The sequence below is a fragment of the Gadus morhua genome, chromosome 4 (assembly GCF_902167405.1).
Source record: "Gadus morhua chromosome 4, gadMor3.0, whole genome shotgun sequence".
In the NCBI taxonomy this organism is placed as follows: domain Eukaryota; kingdom Metazoa; phylum Chordata; class Actinopteri; order Gadiformes; family Gadidae; genus Gadus; species Gadus morhua.
Genome location: NC_044051.1, coordinates 36,342,802 through 36,362,861, shown reverse-complemented (window position 1 = coordinate 36,362,861; position 20,060 = coordinate 36,342,802). Strand labels below are relative to the sequence as shown.

At 42.0% G+C, this 20,060-nt stretch overlaps 2 protein-coding genes across 2 annotated transcripts in view; both read right to left on the bottom strand.

The window, feature by feature from the left end:
• The window catches only part of LOC115541761 (uncharacterized), a 60,656-nt gene extending 51,149 nt beyond the window's left edge, over positions 1-9,507 (bottom strand). The window contains exons 1-3 of the mRNA XM_030353604.1: positions 9,489-9,507; positions 9,134-9,334; positions 8,136-8,474 (exon numbers count right to left, since the gene is read on the bottom strand). Coding sequence (XP_030209464.1) covers positions 8,136-8,474; positions 9,134-9,334; positions 9,489-9,507 — 559 coding nt within the window. The remainder of the gene's footprint in view (positions 1-8,135; positions 8,475-9,133; positions 9,335-9,488) is intronic.
• An 8,600-nt stretch (positions 9,508-18,107) lies between these two features.
• On the bottom strand, positions 18,108-20,059 carry LOC115542647 (putative C-type lectin domain family 20 member A). The gene is made up of 3 exons (XM_030354975.1): positions 19,736-20,059; positions 19,518-19,597; positions 18,108-18,814 (listed from the first exon to the last, which is right to left on the bottom strand). Exons 1-3 carry the CDS (start codon positions 20,049-20,051, stop codon positions 18,695-18,697), a joined length of 516 nt encoding a protein of 171 aa, XP_030210835.1. The 5' UTR covers positions 20,052-20,059; the 3' UTR covers positions 18,108-18,694.
• Between the last annotated feature and the right edge of the window lies 1 nt (position 20,060).

Below are 20,060 nucleotides of genomic sequence, written 5' to 3'. Positions count from 1 at the left end.
TGGCCTAAAGCTATAATCTAAATTAGATTCAGTTTAATCAATTATATGTAAAAAATTAAGGATCCTCCAAAAAAAACATAAAAAACATGTTATAACTCAAATAGGAGAACATATTCAAATTAAATGTTAGGCAATGGTGAGATACACCTACGTTAAAGACAAAATCCTAAATAGATAGGTCTAAACTGCTGTCCCAGTCCAGCTCCACTAATTGACTGAAAAATCTATCTGTCTGTCTGTCTGTCTGTCTGTCTGTCTGTCTGTCTGTCTGTCTGTCTGCCTGTCTGCCTGTCTGTCTGTCTGTCTGTCTGTCTGTCTGTCTGTCTGTCTGTCTGTCTATCTATCTATTATGGAATCGGGAGCAGCTGGGTATTAAAGATTGCATAAAGTCCACCAAAAATCATGTTCCCTGACAACGTAAAAACATATGCTTAAAGCACTGCAGAAGGAAATCTCAATTCCAGCTGATTAAAGTAGATAAAAAAACACAAACATTACAGGTTAAAGTAACATATAACAACATAATGTCTAATCATTGTTGGAAACGTGGTATAAGCGGAATGTCGCCTTATAGAAAAACTTTACTTTGACTGTGAAATGCAACCTTGACTAACCCTGCATCACCATTCCCGTCATACATTATTTCCAATAAGGGGAAACCCTGTCATGTTGAATTATATAACTCCGATCCTTCATGCAACTTGTTGACATGTCTCACGCAGAGTCAATGAGGAGTGCGATGTTTCGTTGCATACAAGATCTCCGCCGGGGCCAGATAGTAAAACTAGCTGTCACGGCCCGGTAGTAAGTGTATACAAATAAGGTTTGCAAATATCCTTCCTTCCAGTTTGCCTTTTTTTGTTTTAGGTTGAATACATGGTTTAAGGAATACAACCATGTATTGTTCTATAACACTTCTATGTTGAATAATCGATTGTGATTGCTCAATTACAGCTTTGATTGTTATTTCTAATCATATAAACATGACCACATGTGTATGATGCATCGATTTTGAAATTCTGGGCCGATACGATGTTTAAATTAACAATTTGGCCGATAGCCGATGCCGATGTTTTATTTTTTTTTGTTGTTGTTGATGTTATTTATTCCCCCTTTCGTGCCAGGGAAACTACACCTAACCCCTCACGCACGCACGCAGACACGCGCCTCTTTTACACACACACACACACACACACACACACACACACACACACACACACACACACACACACACACACACACCCTGGCAGAGACCCTCCTATCGTCGAAACTGCCCCTCCGGAAGATGAAGTTGATCTCCTTTTCAACGATCAAGACTACTGCTCTGTCCCTGAACCGGCTGCCATGGATATGTCCGCATCCACTGCTGAAAGCGTCTCAAATGAAGTAGGCCTACAGGAGCTGAGAAAGGAGCTACAGGAGTTACGTCTCTAGCGAGAGTTTGGACTGCAGCGGTCTGCTGGCTCCAACGCAGACATCCGAATTTACATTTACATTTACATTTAGGGCATTTAGCAGACGCTTTAATCCAAAGCGATTTACCATAAGTAGTCTACATTTGTCATAAGAAGTGCATCAATATATCGCTTACACAAGGGTCAAGTCACCTTTTCACAGTCACATTTTTTGTATTAGCCTATGTCATCAGCCTGGTCCCCACGTGACGGGGATATGGGTCAGGCAGGGACATTGTTGGTAAGAAAATAGCTTTACGATACAGATTAATATTGTTATTATTTCTTAATAGGTCTATGTGAAATGATAAATAGCACACAAGTAGTGGCATGTTGAGAGATGGTGTAATTGGAGTTGGGGATGTCCATGTCTTATCAGAATTTATATATATGAATGTGACCGCACCAATAGTACAGAAACAAACAATATTTATAATACAGATTTGTGTAAAGACTTACAGAGACGTGTTTCCAGTTTTTTTCTACAAATTTTATTTTTAAATAGTTGAAAAAAGTCATGTTATTATTCTATGAGATGAAAATAGGAGCACTGAAGCGACAGCGCCAGAATGTGACCGTTTCCAACTCCACCAATGCTGGTCCTACAACAAAAATACTATTAATAAACAATTGGAAAAATGTATGAATTGATAACACCCTACTTATCTGCATGCAAGTAGGCCTACACACGGCAAACCACCAAACCGCGCCTCCCAAAGATACGGCCCGGACAGGAACACTAACGGTATAGGCTGCAGTATGACTTTTACAGAATTTGAGGGAAAAATAAAACGTTACAGAAAACTAAAAACGAAATAAACTAGGCCGCCCGCTACTTAAAGGGCTTTGAGTGTGAGAAAAGTGCTATACAAAAAACAAGTATTTTTATAATTATTATTAGGGGTCCGAGCAACGAAGCTGCTTGGTCCCCTATTGTACCCTATTGAGGAAAAGGGTTACTGGAGGACAGGGAAAACGGGCTAGACTTAGGATAACGCTTGTAGGACCTATAGTAACTGAGTAGAAGTAAACGACGAACTGGCGCCGGCTGATTGGAGATCCCCGGCTGAGGTAGGGACCGGTGATTGTAGATTGCAGACAGGTGTGTAGAGGGAGTGAGGACCAGTGGCGCCAAGCGGCCACTAGATGGGGGTGTTGTACCGTGTGGCAGGACGTGGCGTAACACGTCCCTGCTACCAGCTTCATGATTATGACTGTATATGCCACAGACAAATAGAGTGGTATTGTTAACTATTAAAAATGCATGTTTTACTGTTTAGATTAATATTGCCTTTACAGGGCTCATCTCTAAAACACATGTGGTAAGTCATGGCGATTTAAGATCAAGGGTAAACAGGGCGATGAATGGATTTGTATCAAAGACCTCACTTCATATAACTAATGTGTAATATGTTACCCTTTTGTAAGTAATGCTTGAATTACTGTGTAGAATGTATTGTGGGCACCTTCGGTGGTAAGATAAACGTTAATGTGATTGTGCAAGGAATTCACCGATTTTGGGGTTACCTCACAGAGCCCATGGGCCACATGGGTCAGTTCTTTGCAAACCAACTCAGGTTCTGAGCAGTTCTCTCGTATAGACCGTGGGTTCTATCCACGACACCATCTTGAAATTTCAAGTGGCTGTGAGTTTCTTGTCAAATTACCCTTTGAGATGACTCATGGCAATTGTCATGCTTGTATCACCAACTAAATGATTTATTAACCCTAACTGCTCCACTAAGGTGGTAGCCATCTTGAAAAATGCCCGCCATCTGGACATTTCTGGTAGCTGTGGGTGGCTGTCAATTGACCCACAGAAACTGCTCATGCCAATTTTCAAACTTGTATCACCAAATATACGATTTTAGTATATGCTACACGTGAACCTCCTAAGATGGCGCAATTTGATTGGTTCGCTATCTCGGGATATTGGGCAATATCCCATGATTGAGATCTCAAACTCGGGATATTGTTTTCATCACAAAATGTCCCGCTTTGTTCGCTAATAAAAACCGGCAAAAAGTGTTATCTTGTTTATTTATTTATTTTATCCGCCAAAAGCAAAGTGAATAGTGGGGAATAGCCCCTGAATCCGAAAGTCGAGGGGGCTGTTTACTATCACCGCACTGCTCCACTAAGGTGTCGACCTTCTTCAAAAATGGCTACCATCTTGACTTTTCTAATGTCTTGGACAATATATGTACTTGTCATGTGACCCATGGAGACTGCTCATGCCAATTTTCAGGCTTGTTTCACAAATTGAAAGATTGTAGCACTTATCTGCACCACTAATAACCCGTATGGTTGCAAACAGACTAACCCCTAAAAGTTCTTCCAGAAAACCTATCGATTATAGAATAGTGTATTAGTTTCAGTGTTAGTTTGTACATTTGTAGAAGGGGTATTTGTCAGGGGCAAGAGTCAAGAACAAGTATTGTGTTATGACAACTTAGCAAAGCATACTATTCGTTCATAAAAATGTATAGACTACAGAGCAATTCACAAAGATGAAAAACAAAATGCATTAATTACTTTATTTTAGTTTTGTTTCAAATTGTATTTCAGTGAATAACTCCTAGTTTGTGTTCATGATAATAATTCCTGAGGGGTATTCCACGAACAGAGGTTTAACAAACACAGAGTTAGCGCTGAACTCGTTGATTGACCCTGTGGCAACTAAAACAGAGCTGTCCGTTCCACCGCACGGGTTATGCATTAGTTCAATCAACACGGGGTTGGTTAACACAGGGTGGTGCGCGTCCACGCAAACCTATGAAGACGTGATGTATAGTTCATGGTAATCCTGATCGATACGTTTATTTCAATGAAGTGGATCTCCAGGTTCTCCTGGAGAGCTATGACGAGGAGAAGGACATTATCACAAGAAAAGGGAACGCTAAAGCCTCTGCGAAAGTTACATGTCAGAAGCATGATCCTTAATATTTGAGCCATGAATCCATTATTATCGCAGTTAAGCACCCTTTTCTTCCAAAAAAATATGTATATAAAAAGATATATATATAATAGGCTATGTACTGCGATGGCTCCCGAGCGGTCAGCGGATCAAATAAAAAAAAATGAAGTAGCCTAGGTTTAAAAACATCAAACAAACTGGTAAGCTTTTCCCACCATCGTATTGGCCTACATAGGCTATATTTTGTCAGTCCAATTGTCATACCATATTTGTCACTCCTGCATTTAAATAAGCCCTTTTTTTTAAAGCCAATCGTCAAAAGGCAGACAGTCGGCACACTGGATCTGGCCCTCAAATTGTCTTGACCCTGGTGGAGGAGCTGGCAATAGATATAAATTCAGGGCACCCTAGCATGGAGGGGGTACCTGGAGGTACCTCCTCAGAGAGTCAGGGGCCATGTGGGTACCCCACTGGTTGAATGTAGGTTTTTCTGTTTTTCTTGTATATTCGATTTTTGTTTGTCTTCGAAGTAACGCATGCAAACCGTGTACGAGGCCACAGCGCAAATGTTCCAAATGTTTTTTTTTGGTAACTGGGTAGAAAACCTGAAAGTGACAATTCATCAACTTCACAGATCAAGATGGATTAGTGCTTTTAATGGAGCCGCCGTCTACGATCGAACCTTCTCCAGTGGATGTAAGTCTGTTGTAAGCGCCTCTCAGCATACTTGGCCAATATTGCTCTTTGTATGATAGGAGGCCGATGAAAATCTTGGTCCGGACGTGGATGGTTCATCTGAAAGGACAGAGATGTGCTCAGAATCTCCAACATTATAGAGAAAATTACCATTTGCAAAAAAACGGAGGACGACGCAAATAGTCTGGAGTGAACTGAGGCCAGGTCCTCGATTGGTAGTGTTGGCTATGTGAGGCTGGAGAAGGCTATTTAAATATATTAAAGATTTTCGCAAGAATCTATATCTCTCCAGTAAAAGGTCTTCCGGATACGCCAAGATGTCGAGCCGTGGTCTTATTAATCGCTCCCGGTAGATTGCACGATAATTTGCGCTCCGATATCAACAGGCCTCTCATCAAAAGGGCATGCCATTATGAACACATGAAATCTGCGGTGAACGCGGGTTTAAATACCCAAAACTGGTTTATGATGCAAAACCTGCGCCGACCAGGTTTGATTCAGAGCATATGTTTCTATAGTAACTAACTAACATACCATGTTCATTTTGCAACGGAAAACCTAGGGTTACCGCAAACCCTGTTAACATGTGATAAAACCGGCTTTTTGGAATACCCCTCTGAACAGTGAATGATGTTATTTATTATTATTACCAATTTAAATGAATACATTTTGGAATATATAACACGGAAATAGGCCATTACAGAAAATAATGAACTTGACTGTAGTATGTGGTCTGGCCCGAGTCTGACCGATTAGATCCTGGGTCTGGGTGAGGCAGCATACCTGCTAGTAGTGGGGTTAAACATCATCCGCCTGTGTCCTGGTTTTAAAGCCACCTAGGTGGGGTGTGGCAGCCACCAATGTAGCATGTGGCAGGGACATTGTTACAATGCATTATAATCATCAAGACCAATATGAAATCCTAAACTGAAACGAAGAATTGAATTGCTTCCCATTCAATAATTGTGCATTTTAATTTGAAGATCAGCCAACCGAAATCTCAGAGAATAAGTTGGGAGTTCCAGAGTATAGAGGCAGAGGGACCTTAATACCTTATTGACAAGTCAACCAGGAAAGATCAATAGATTATAATTCTGATGTGTGATAAACACAGCGATTAATAAACCATGGATGGATGAAAACTGCAACAATTTAGGCCAATATTTCTCATAACAAATCTTGCCTTGAGCTATAATCTAAATTTGATTCAGGCTAATCAGTATGTATCAAATCAAACAATCAATAAACAATCAAACAAAATCAAACAATCCTCCACAAAAAATAATTTAAACATCTTATAACTCAAATCAAAGAACATATTCAATGAAATGTTAGCCAATGGTGAGATACACCTACGTTGAAAGACAAAATCCTAACTAGATAGATCGAAACAAAGTTAAAGCATGAAAAAGTCAAGTCTCAGCCCTGAACCTGAATATGTGGAGTGGACATGTGTCCCTCAGCAGTCTCTGTAGCTCCAACATTCTGCTCAGAGGCTGAGCCTCATATACTCTTTAAGGCTAACCCTTCTTTAGTTACATCATACAGCTAGCCAAACTTAAGAATTGGTCATATATAGCAAACTCATGATTATACATTCAAGAAACGCAATTACCTCATTATACCTTCATAATGTTGCCCTGAAACACAGGATCCGATGCATCCAGAAAACCGAGCTTATCATGTCTTTAAGACATGTGACCCCATTGGCATTCATGGTTCCTACAAAAATAAATAGTCCCTTACATCTTCATTCCTGTTATGGTTATGCTGTTCATCATCAAATTAAATAGGTTACTGAGAAAAGGGTTACTGATTACTGATTTCCTTTCAGCAGAATTGAGGTCATCTGCAGACAGACTTTAGATATCTATAATCTACAGATTTGTGAAACTATTCAATAGTAATATTGAATAGTTTCACAAATCTGTAGATTTGTGACCTTGGGATTTCTCTTGTTCAGAGGATCAGTTTAAACATTGCAGGCTTCTTCCTGACACTGCTCCTTGGTGAAGGAGCAGTAAGGTAAGCAGTCCGCCAATTCTGACGGACTGCTTACCTGTCCATCAGAATTGGTTCTCCACGCTATCTTATGGTGGTTGCTCAAAGCCGCTTCGTTCAGCAGCTTTTGGTTCTGAAAAAGAAATAACAACGTTATTTGCTCTAGAGCAGGCAATACCTCATGGAACCATTATGAATATAACAGTTTCCATTTTATGATTAAAAACAATGACAGAGGCCCTGTTTACATAAGACAAAATCTAGATTCTACAGCCCTTAATCTTATTTCTATTGTATTTAGATTTAAAAACTCATCTTTTACACGAAAAGCACACCGGGCTCTCAACTGTCTCAGGCTCACAGGCTCAGTCACAGTTTAAGGTTTGAACCACAGCATGGTACTCACATCTCCTTTAATAGGTGGCAACCTGTGATTGCATTGATTAATGCCACGAATACATTCCTTAGTTGAATGTGATTCCTTTGTCAGATACTCTACCTTGGATTGTTTGTCGTGCTTTACCACAGCTTAAAAGACATCACAGTAAAACAATGGCCATGTACTGCCCAATATTTTACAACGCTAGTCAACTAGATTTGGCTTGATATGAATAGGCACACCTTAAATATGTCCCTTTGTTTTCAAAATAACATATTTCATTTATATATGAAGCACAAAACTACAGATTTCCTAGTTTTTCTTTCAGAAATCTGGTCTTCGTGTCCCACTCTGCTTTCTAATGGAAGCAGACCACCTAAAGGCTGTTACGACTCACTTGTTTTAAGGTGGCAGGGTCATTCAGTTCCTGGATGTCCTCTGAACGCACCATCGCCTTGACAACCCATCTTCTAGTACCTGAGACTCACACACACACACACACACACACACACACACACACACACACGCACACACACACACACACACACACACACACACACACACACACACTTTAATGCAACAATGAACATAGAAGAGTTCTTAAAATGTTTATATTGAATGTATTCGATTTCCTAATAACATAGCCTAGGCCTAATACAACTCCAAGACACTCACAGGAGTTACTTACATGTACAGAGAAACGGATGCAACTCATCACAGGATCGTTGGCTCCATCGTCCAGGACCTTTGCCTGTCATCACAGCGCAACTTTGAGGAAAGAGGCCAACAAATGAATCTTGATCCCAGTGTCTGAAGGAGGAGTTGCGCTTGTCCGACCAGTGCCACGCATCTTTGAAGAGGCCAATCAAGACATCATACGGACCAAGTCTCTCCGCGACTGCCTGGTTCTCCTCTGGGTTCCTGATGCTGACCAGGTCCGTGTGGTGACTCCTGCAGTACAACTGCGTCCCCGTCCAGCTCATCACCTCTCTAACCAAGACATATCGGTGTCCACCTTGTCTGTTCCCTGAATAGTGCATTCATTCCTTTGTTTGTATCAAATACATTTCATAAATTATACGATTAAAAATGTATCAACGTTATGGGATTTAAGGTGCAGTAAGTGAGATGAGAGTTGTATAGAGGGAGCAGAAAAGAGCAGAACAGGAGACATCCCCTCTGCTCCCTCCCTTCATTTCACACACCTTTGATTGACAGACAAGATGCATTCCCTGAACCAATCAGGGAAGAGAGGCCCTAATTTGTCAGAGACGCCCCGGGAGCGTTTTCAAATCGAAATGATCTCATGCATAGAAAGGCGTGGTCAACTAGAACTAGATTCTCACAGCACATTAATAGCTGACAGATGGCTAGGCCATATCTGACAAATTACACTCAAAAAGTAGCTTAAATTGTACTTAGATCTTACCTACAGCACCTTAAATTGTATCGATTATGAATAAATACATTATTATTGAAAGTGTATTGTCCATACTCATGAGTGTATGCTTTCCTTACCATCATAACACACAAACCACAAGCGTGCATTGTTATTAGCCTTCCACATGCCAAATTCGTGACTAACATAACGACTGGTATTGTCCATCCTTCCGAAATTGCGGTAATCTCTCTCTCCCTTTTGGTAGAATTCTTCGTCTGCCAGCGACCAATGCCACTCTTCAGGACCCCCATAATGAAGACCGATCCACAGCTCATCAGCTCTGTCTGCATTCAAGGCCAGCAGTGACTTCATTGCCCCCATGTCGTCTATAGTGGCCAGGTCATGGCCTCTCTCTCTGCAGTAGCTCTGGGCATCAAACCAGGATTTGGGGGTTTCAATTAAACAGTGTTGGCGGTACTCTGCACAGAAGGACGGGATACACAGTCCTGGTAGTGGAGATAATCATATGACTTACTGTGAAATATTTTCATATGCATAAACACCAATGGGAAAGATGCCCACATAGCTGGTGTACTTGTATTGTAAAGTAAGTAAATATTAAATGTTATTAAATATTTTGTTCTGAAAAACACATTTTACTTTCGATGCATACACCCATGGGTAAAATAAACAGAAAAACACCTAACTGAGAATAGAAGAGTTTGCATCCATTCCATTGCATTCATATCTGCATAACATATAATTAATTAAAAATTGTCAATAACGTTAGATCTTACAATTCACTTACTATTAGTTTAACATACTTCTCCATAATAATGAAGCTTTAGAAAAAAGGGATATTTTTGTTATTGGATAACCATAACAAAATGTATTATATGATATCATTATCATTCAGGTGGTATTATTTTCTATACTGTCAATAATATTCAGAACATTATGATCATGCATCATGGAAGACACTTGCCTTTGGCCGTTCTTGCGTGGTGATTAATGAATCTTCATCACTGACTATATACGACTCTTTATTCTAGCTCTCCGATTTGAAATGCAAAATAAAGATTTAGCCAGGAAGGTCATCATGCCCTTCTAATCCCGATTTGACTGCTTTGCCTGCCTTGACGCTATCCACAACTTTCGCCCATTCTAGCTCTCAGATTTGAAATGCTAAATAACGCGTTGGCCAGGAAGTTCATCGTGCCCATCTAAACCCGAATTTGACTGCTTTGCCTGCCTGTGAGTCAGGGCATAACCTGCTCATTAAAGTAGAGCAAACCTACATTATAGATTAAAGTATCATAACATAATATATAATCATCATCGTTGATAGGAAGACGAACAGAGATCTCGCCAACTAACAAACATCTGTGAATTTCTAAAAGCAAGTGTTGAGTGTGTGGTTAAAGGCAGGTTCAACCTGCCTCACCTGGCCCAAGTCGAACTGATTAGACTCTGGGGCTGGGTGAGTATGCACACCTGTTTGGACAAAAAAAATGTGCACAGGTAAAACCAGCCATCAACACACACTCTCGGGAGATCTTATACATGGCAGCATGTTACATCTGCTCTGTGAATCATTTATGCTTCAAACGCTGCAATATATCTGTTTCAACCTCATCCCCTGTGTTCAGGATTCGGAGGAGCCCAAAAAGGCAACCAGGAGGTGTTTGGCAGCGGACACTGCTTCAGGAAGTTACCAGTTTGAAAAGCTTCTAACAGACCTATGTATCTTAAATTTGACAGGAAATGACGTCTGACAACATTCCCTCCACCCCAACACACCTTCGTAATGAAAGAAGGATAGAGCTTTCAAAAATATTGGAAATGGATGTTCATTCGTGATCTATAAGTCGAGCTGGCGTTGACTGTAAATAGTTCTCTGGTTGATGTTCTTGAAAGAGGATTTCAAGTCAAAGTTCCACTTTAATGTGGGATCAGTTCATGCATGACTTTTCTGTGGGTTGTTTTATGTAAGCTCCTGCACCAAACACTTTTTCTGTGGCTTTGTCCCTGCGTGTGTATGTTACCCTGTGTGTGTGTGTGTGAGTGTGAGTGTGAGTGTGAGTGTGTGTGTGTGTGTGTGTGTGTGTGTGTGTGTGTGTGTGTGTGTGTGTGTGTGTGTGTGTGTGTGTGTGTGTGTGTGTGTGTGTGTGTGTGCGTGTGTGTTTGTGATAGAGCAAAGTTCCTTTTCTATCACCTGACGTAATAAGTATTAGGTGAATAGGTCGCATTCAGGTGTTTATTGCACTCACGCGTTGGCCTTTTACATGCCCATTTTGTGTTGTGTATTAATGTCAGCTCTTCGATGTAAGACATATTTTCTGCTGCTGGCACTGTGATCTTTAAACGGACCTCGTAGGTTTGCGTGTGTGTATTTGTGAGAGATAGATGAGAGGATCAGTGTCTCCCCCATAACGTCATAATTAATAATCAGGTTGCATTTAGTTGTGCACTATGGTTGGAAACTGAAAAAACCCTAAAAGTTCTTCCAGGACCCTATCGATTTTAGACTGGTTCATCAGTTTCAGTGTTATGTTGTCAATTTGTAGTAGTGGTATTTGTAAGGGACAAGAGTCATGAACAAGTATTGTGTTATAACAACTCAACAAAACATACTATTTGTTCATGAAACGACTACAGAGCAATTCATAAAGACGAAATGAAGTATATTTAATCTAAAATTACTTCATGATAGTTTTGTCAAAACAATACAGTTACCGTTATTTTTGTAAAGTCGTTTTAAATTTTTATTTCACTGAATAACACCAAATTTTTGTTGATGATGATAAACATAATATGTTCTGCACAATGTGTATGGAATGAGGCCTAATGTTACCAGTTAAGTGTAAGTGTAATTTAGCTGTGAACAAAATGATGTTACTAATTATTATTACCAATTAAAAATAATAGATTGTGGAATAAATAACATAGAAATAGGTCATTACAGAAAATAATGAACTTGTGGTCTGAATAGTATTTGGTCTGGATCGAGTCAACCAAGTTAACCAGGAAAGATCACTACATTATAATTCTGATGTGTGATCAACACAGTGATTGATAAAGCATGGATGGAGGAAAACTGAAACAACCCCATAATTCACATATTCAAGCTGGCCTAGAGCTATAATCTAAATTAGATTCAGTTTAATCAATTATATGTAAAAAATTAAGGATCCTCCAAAAAAAACATAAAAAACATGTTATAACTCAAATAGGAGAACATATTCAAATTAAATGTCAGGCAATGGTGAGATACACCTACGTTAAAGACAAAATCCTAAATAGATAGGTCTAAACTGCTGTCCCAGTCCAGCTCCACTAATTGACTGAAAAATCGATCTATCTATCTGTCCGTCCGTTCCGTCCGTCCGTCCGTCCGTCTGTCCGTCCGTCTGTCTGTCCATCTATCTATCTATCTATCTATTATGGAATCGGGAGCAGCTGGGTATTGAAGATTGCACAAAGTCCACCAAAAATCATGTTCCCTGACAACGTAAAAACATATGCTTAAAGCACTGCAGAAGGAAATCTCAATTCCAGCTGATTAAAGTAGATAAAAAAACACAAACATTACAGGTTAAAGTAACATATAACAACATAATGTCTAATCATTGTTGGAAACGTGGTATAAGCGGAATGTCGCCTTATAGAAAAACTTTACTTTGACTGTGAAATGCAACTTTGACTACCCCTGCATCACCATTCCCGTCATACATTATTTCCAATAAGGGGAAACCCTGTCATGTTGAATTATATAACTCCGATCCTTCATGCAACTTGTTGACATGTCTCACGCAGAGTCAATGAGGAGTGCGATGTTTCGTTGCATACAAGATCTCCGCCGGGGCCAGATAGTAAAACTAGCCGTCACGGCCCGGTAGTAAGTGTATACAAATAGATTGTTGATGGTGGTGCCCACATCATCTGCTGAGGCAGAGCAAATTTTTATTGGGTTATACAGATTGAAGACATGGTTGCGATCAACCTTGATGCAAAAAAAGACTCAATGGCATTGCTGTGTGCCATATTCACCAAGAGAGGCTTGACTGACTGGACTGACAAAAAATTGCCCAGCAGTATGTTTTTGGGTCCTTCAGTGAGTATGCTTAGAGGATCGATATGTTTGGCTTTTCGTTCATTTATGCAAATATGTTGTTGTTTACTGTAAGAGCCAATATGCCAATAATTGATTTATAATAAATATTTAGTTTAAAATGATTAAAAACTGCTAATAGTAATTTCATGTTAATTCATGATGCGTAAAACTGTTAAAATGCATAATTTAGTGAGGCATAAATGGTAAATATGTTATTCTCAATGTTTTGGGATTTTTACGTAATGACATCACTGTATAGTTATAACGGTAACGGCGGTAACGTAACTCAGTTTGGAGTCTGACATTGATGGAAGCAAAACAGTTTTTGAGCGTGCGTAAGACCATAGTTTATATCGTGTGAAGACGTGTATTTTGTTTGAAGACTTTCAAGTAAACATTTAAAAACGAAGGAACATTGTCTTGTCTTTACAGTCGCGTTGCAAATGCTGTTAGTTGACTCCAACAAGTGGTACAGAGGAGTAAGAGTGAGACGGAGTGCCACTATATTTACACTTAAATAAAACATTTTGCATAAGGCATGAAGTTTCTGTGGGTGATTGGCATTCCAGACAAATAACAGTTTCATCATATATGGCTGTGTTGATGAAGTAGGCCTTTGTTTAACAATGTTCACCGTTGTTTATCCATGATTTTAAATATGAATTCTCCAATGGCTTTTTAGTGCAAACCATTGGCCCATAAGCTATTAGGCCTACGAAATTAACTACTTGAGCGCTAGTTAAAGCCCAAATTACACAAAAATAACTTATTGAGTTGAAATCACTTGCTGACAGCTTTGTCCCCCCCAGTTCAAAAATCCCATCTGCGCCCCTGCCTGCGTGTGGATGTTACCCTGTGTGTGTGTGTGTGTATGAGTGTGAGTGTGTGTGTGTGTGTGTGTGTGTGTGTGTGTGTGTGTGTGTGTGTGTGTGTGTGTGTGTGTGTGTGTGTGTGTGTGTGTGTGTGTGTGTGTGTGTGTGTGTGTGTGTGTGTGTGTGTGTGTGCGTGTGTGCGTGCGTGTGTGTGTGTGTGTGCGCAAAGTTCCTTTTCTATCACCTGACTGTGGAGGTGGGGCGGCGTCTGGCCTGCAGGGGGAGTATGGAGCACCGGGTCTGCTGGGGTGATGGGGTCTGATTGCTGACAGTTGTCTGCAATCGGACCCAATCAGGAAGTGTGTATTTATGTGCCTGCTTGTCATGCAGTCAGGTGTTGAGAGAGAGAGAGGGAAGACACTCTCTGTGAGCCAGGGAGAGCGTCATAAGTGCTGGAGACGGACGGAATACACACAGAACTTTGTCCTTTTATTGCATGTGGATTGTTTGTTAACCCGAAGGGGAAATAAACGGGAGTTCGCTCCTTTTCCTTCAAAGAACTGTGTCCTGACACCGCTGAACCCGTTACACTGGAGCCCAATGTGGGGCGGAGTCAAGTATGGATCCATCATCATTGGCCAGTGTCCTCGGACACCTGGCACAAAGAGCGGAGCGACAGACCCAACTGCAGCAGGCCCAGAACGAGGTCCTGGTGGAGCTGGCCCGCTCCTTGGCCACCAACCGGGAGGCCATGCGGGAGCTACTCGGCTCCGGAGAACGCGGCGGGTGGTGCGCCTCCTGCACTGAGTGCCAGTTGGTGAATCCCCCCGCCATCCCCAGGGCTCCCTTGCGGCCCCTTCCCCTGGTGGAGGCCCCATTCGATCTCGTGGGCATGGACATTATCGGGCCATTAGAACGTTCCGCACAGGGGTATCGATTTGTGTTGGTCCTGATCGACTACGCAACCCGATACCCGGAAGCAATTCCGTTGCGCAATATCTCTGCGAAGAGTGTTGCGCAGGCGTTGTTTCATGTGGGAATCCCAAAAGAGATTCTCACTGACCAGGGCACCAATTTCTTGTCACGCACGATGAAGGAACTTTACGGGTTGTTGAAGGTCAAGGCCATCCGCACGAGCGTCTATCACCCAGCCACTGACGGCTTGTGTGAGAGGTTTAACCAGACGTTAAAGTCCATGATCCGGAAGTTTGTACTGGAGGATGCTCGAAATTGGCATCAATGGCTAGACCCTCTGTTGTTTGCGGTGCGGGAAGTTCCTCAGGCTTCCACAGGGTTTTCCCAGTTCGAGTTGCTTTATGGGCGCAGGCCCAGGGGCGTCCTGGACCTCATTAAAGAAAACTGGGAGGAGGGGTCCAGCGACAGTAAAAACTAAATCCAGTACGTCATGGACTTGCGTGCAAAGCTCCACTCACTCTGGGTAATGTCACGTGAGCATTTGCACCAAGCCCAGGAGAATCAGAAACGCCTGTACGACAGAGGGACTAGATTACGCGATCTTACACCGGGGGATAAGGTCCTCGTTCTGCTGCTCACCTCTAGCACCAAATTACTTGCGAAGTGGCAAGGTCCCTTTGTGGTCACACGGCGAGTCGGACGTGGATTACGAGGTAGTGCGGCCGGACCGGGGCGACTCCTGACAGATCTACCACATCAATCTGCTCAAAAGGTGGATTGATGTGGTCCCGGTCGCGTCCGCCCCGACACTACCGGAGGGAGAGGAGTTCGGACCGGAAGTCCCTACTCCTGAAGTCACTACGCCTGTCCCTCTGGTCGGCCGAGGAGAGGATCTGTCGGGGAGTCTGGCGGCGGACGTGGGCAGTCTGCAGCTCCAGTTCGCCGACGTCTTTTCGCCCCTGCCTGGTCGCACCCCGTTAATAACTCACAACATCGAGACGCAAACCCGGGTTAACGGTGCGGACACGTCCCTACAGGCTGCCCGTCCACAAGCAAGACGCGAAGCCAACCCGAAGAAGTGCGTGATCGGGCGGAGGGAGATTCAGTATCTGGGGTTCCACCTGGAGCGGGGGAAGGTCCGGCCGCAGGTCTGTAAGACCGCGGCGGTCGCCGCCTCCCCTCGACCCAGGACCAAGAAGGAGGTGAGGCGGTTCCTGGGGCTGGCGGGTTACTATCGGCAGATCGTGCCGAACTTCTCCGGGCCCCAGATACAGTCCAGTGTGGGGAAGCAGTCCTGTGTGCTCCTAATTTTGCTCTCCCTTTCTCCGTCCAGGCAGACGCGTCGGATAGGGGGTTGGGCGCGGTCCTGACCCAGCAGGTGGAGGGGGCCGACCGTCCGGTGCTGTACCTGAGCCGCAAGCTGTCGGACCGCGAGGGTCGGTACAGCACGGTAGAGAAGGAGTGTCTCGCCATCCGGTGGGCGGTCGGTGCCCTTCGCTACTACCTGCTGGGTCGCCAGTTCACCCTCTACTCCGACCACGCCCCCCTCCAGTGGCTCCACCGGATGAAGGATGCCAACGCGAGGATCACCCGGTGGTACCTCGCGTTGCAGCCTTTCAATTTCCGGGTGGCCCACAGGCCGGGGGCGCAGATGGTCGTGGCAGAGTAGGTTTACGGCCGGATGGGTCCCCGGCCTGTGTCGGGCAGTGGGGGTATGTGGAGGTGGGGCGGCGTCTGGCCTGCAGTGGCAGTATGGAGCACCGGGTCTGCTGGGGTGATGTGGTCTGATTGCTGACAGGTGTCTGCAATCGGACCCAATCAGGAAGTGTGTATTTATGTGCCTGCTTGTCTTTCAGTCAGGGGTTGAGAGAGAGAGAGGGGGAAGACGCTCTCTGTGAGCCAGGGAGAGCGTCATAAGTGCTGGAGACGGACGGAATACACACGGAATGTTGTCCTTTTATTGCATGTGGATTGTTTGTTAACCCGAAGTGGAAATAAACGGGAGCTCGCCTTCAAAGAACTGTGTCCTGACTCCGCTGAACCCGTTACACTGACGTAATAAGTATTAGGTGAATAGGTCGCATTCAGGTGTTTATTGCACTCACGCGTTGGCCTTTTACATGCCCATTTTGTGTTGTGTATTAATGTCAGCTCATCGATGTAAGACACATTTGCTGCTGCTGGCACTGTGATCTTTAAACGGACCTAGTAGGTTTGTGTGTGTGTATTTGTGAGAGATAGATGAGAGGATCAGTGTCTCCCCATAACGTCATAATTAATAATCAGGTTGCATTTAGTTGTGCACTATGGTTGGAAACTGAAAAAACCCTAAAAGTTCTTCCGGGACCCTATCGATTTTAGACTGGTTCATCAGTTTCAGTGTTTGTCAATTTGTAGTAGTGGTATTTGTAAGGGACAAGAGTCATGAACAAGTATTGTGTTATGACAACTCAACAAAACATACTATTTGTTCATGAAAAAATGATCGACTAAAGAGCAATTCATAAAGACGAAATGAAGTATATTTAATCTAAAATTACTTACATGATAGTTTTGTCAAAAAAATACAGTTACCGTTATTTTTGTAAAGTCGTTTTAAATTTTTATTTCACTGAATAACACCAAATTTTGTTGATGATGATAAACATAATATGTTCTGCACAATGTGATATATGGAATGAGGCCTAATGTTACCAGTTAAGTGTAAGTGCAATTTAGCTGTGAACAAAATGATGTTACTTATTATTATTACCAATTAAAAATAGTAGATTGTGGAATAAATAACATAGAAATAGCTCATTACAGAAAATAATAAACTTGTGGTCTGTGGTCTGAATAGTATTTGGTCTGGACCGAGTCAACCAAGTTAACCAGGAAAGATCACTACATTATAATTCTGATGTGTGATCAACACATAATTGATAAACCATGGATGGAGGAAAACTGAAACAACCCCATAATTCACATATTCAAGCTGGCCTAGAGCTATATATATATAAATCTAAATTAGATTCAGTTTAATCAATTATATGTAAAAAATTAAGGATCCTCCAAAAAAAACATTAAAAAAGCAGTTTAAACATGTTATAACTCAAATAGAAGAACATATTCAAATTAAATGTTAGGCAATGGTGAGATACACCTACGTTAAAGACAAAATCCTAAATAGATAGGTCTAAACTGCTGTCCCAGTCCAGCTCCACTAATAGACTGAAAAACTCTTTCGTCCCTCTGGCAATCAGACTGTAAAACAGCTCCCAGTATAGGCAGGGAGGAAAATAGACAACAACAATGGACATTTTATTTATTTATATTTATTTATATCTGTATTTTTGCACATCCATCTGCACTTTTTTTATGTATGTTTTATGCTGCTACTGGATACTTGAATTTCCCTCGGGATTAATAAAGTATCTATCTATCTATCTCTCTCTCTATCTCTCTATCTCTCTATCTCTCTATCTCTCTATCTATCTATCTATCTATCTCTCTATCTATCTAAGCAAAGTAAAATCATGCCAAGTCAATGCTCAGCCCTGAACCTGAATGTGGAGTGGACATGTGTCCCTCAGCAGTCTCTGTAGCTCCAACATTCTGATCAGAAGCTGAGCCTCATATACTCTTTAAGGCTAACCCTTCTTTAGTGACATCATACAGCTACTCAAACTGTATAATTTGTCATGTATAGCAAACTCATGATTATACATTCAGGAACGCAATTACTTCATTATACCTAAATCTGTTACCCTGAAACACAGGATCCAATGCATCCAGAAAACCGAGCTTATCATCTCTTTAAGGTATAAGACACATGTGACCCCATTGGCATGCATGGTCCCTACAAAAATAATTAGTTCTTTGCATCTTCATTCCTGTTATAGTTCTGCTATTCATCCTTAAATGGAATATAATGGGGTTCCTAAGAAAAAAATAGGGGTTTCCTTTCATTAGACTTGAGGTCATCTGCAGACAGACTTTAGATATCTATAATCTACTGATTTGTGATACTCGTTCAGAGGATCAGTTTAAACATTGCAGTCTTCTTCCTGACACTGCTCCTTGGTGAAGACCTGTCCGTCAGAATTGGTTCTCCACGTTATCTTATGGTGGTTGCTCAAAGCTGCTTCGTTGAGCAGCTTTTGGGTCTGAAAAAGAAATAACGTTATTTGCAGGGCAGGCAATACCTCATGGAACCATTATGAATATAATAGTTTCAATTATTTGAAAGAAATGACAAAGGCCCAGTTTACATGAGATAAAATCTAGATTCTACAACCCTTTATCTAATTTCTATTGTATCTAGATTTAAAAACTAATCTTTCGCACGAAAGGCACAACGGTCTCACCATCTCAGCCTTTTTCCAGTTTACACGTAGGGACAGTTTACGACAGATTCCCGGTTGAAATGGGCGCGCACTCACAGGTTTAAGGTTTGAACCACTGCATGGTATTCTCAATCTTCTTGAATAGGCGGCAACCTTGGTTAATAGTTTACGGTTATTGGATTGATTATTGCCACGAATACATTCCTTATTTGAATGCGATTCGTTTGTCAAATACTCTACCTTGGATTGTTTGTTATGCTTGACCAAAAACGTAAAAGACATCACAGTAAAACAATGGCCATGTACTGCCCAATATTTTACTACAGTAGTCTACAACATTTGGCTTGATATGAATAGGCCCACTTTAAATATGTCCCTTTGTTTTCCAAATAATAACATATTTTGTTGATATTTGAACCGCAAAACTACATATTTCCTAATTTATCTTTCAGAAATCTGGTCTTCGTGTCCCACTCTGCTTTCTAATGGAAGCAGACCACCTAAAAAGGCTGTTACGACTCACTTGTTTTAAGGTGGCAGGGTCATTCAGTTCCTGGATGTCCTCTGAACGCACCTTCACCTTGACAACCCATCTTCTCGTACCTGAGTCTCACGCACACACACACATATTTAAATGCAAGAATGAACATAGAAGAGTTATTACAATGTTTATATTGAACGTATTAGATTTCCTAATAACATGCCTAATACAACTCTAAACCACTTGCAAGAGTTACTTACATGTACAGAAAAACGGATGCAACTCAGCACAGGATCGTTGGTTCAATCCAGCAGAACCTGCGCTAGTCATCACAGCGCAACTTTGAGAGAACAGCGGAACAAATGAATCCTTCTCCCAGAGCCTGAAGGAGGAGTTGCGCTTGTCTGACCAGTGCCACGCATCTTTGAAGAGGCCAATCAAGACATGACGTCCAGTGCCACCAACTACATCCCAGAGAGCCTGGTTCTCCTCTGGGTTCCTGATGCTGACCAGGTCCGTGTGATGCTTCCTGCAGTACACCTGCGCACCCGTCCAGCTCAACACCTGTCTAACCATGACATATTG

Bases quoted from the DNA above. Each gene is read 5' to 3' on its own strand.
- LOC115542647 (XM_030354975.1), bottom strand. From the start codon at position 20,051: ATGGTTAGACAGGTGTTGAGCTGGACGGGTGCGCAGGTGTACTGCAGG. The intron at 19,598-19,735 runs GTAAGTAACTCT...CGTGAGACTCAG, and splicing joins GCATCCGTTTTTCTGTACAT to GTACGAGAAGATGGGTTGTC. The intron at 18,815-19,517 runs GTGAGTCGTAAC...TTTCTTTTTCAG, and splicing joins ACCCTGCCACCTTAAAACAA to ACCCAAAAGCTGCTCAACGA.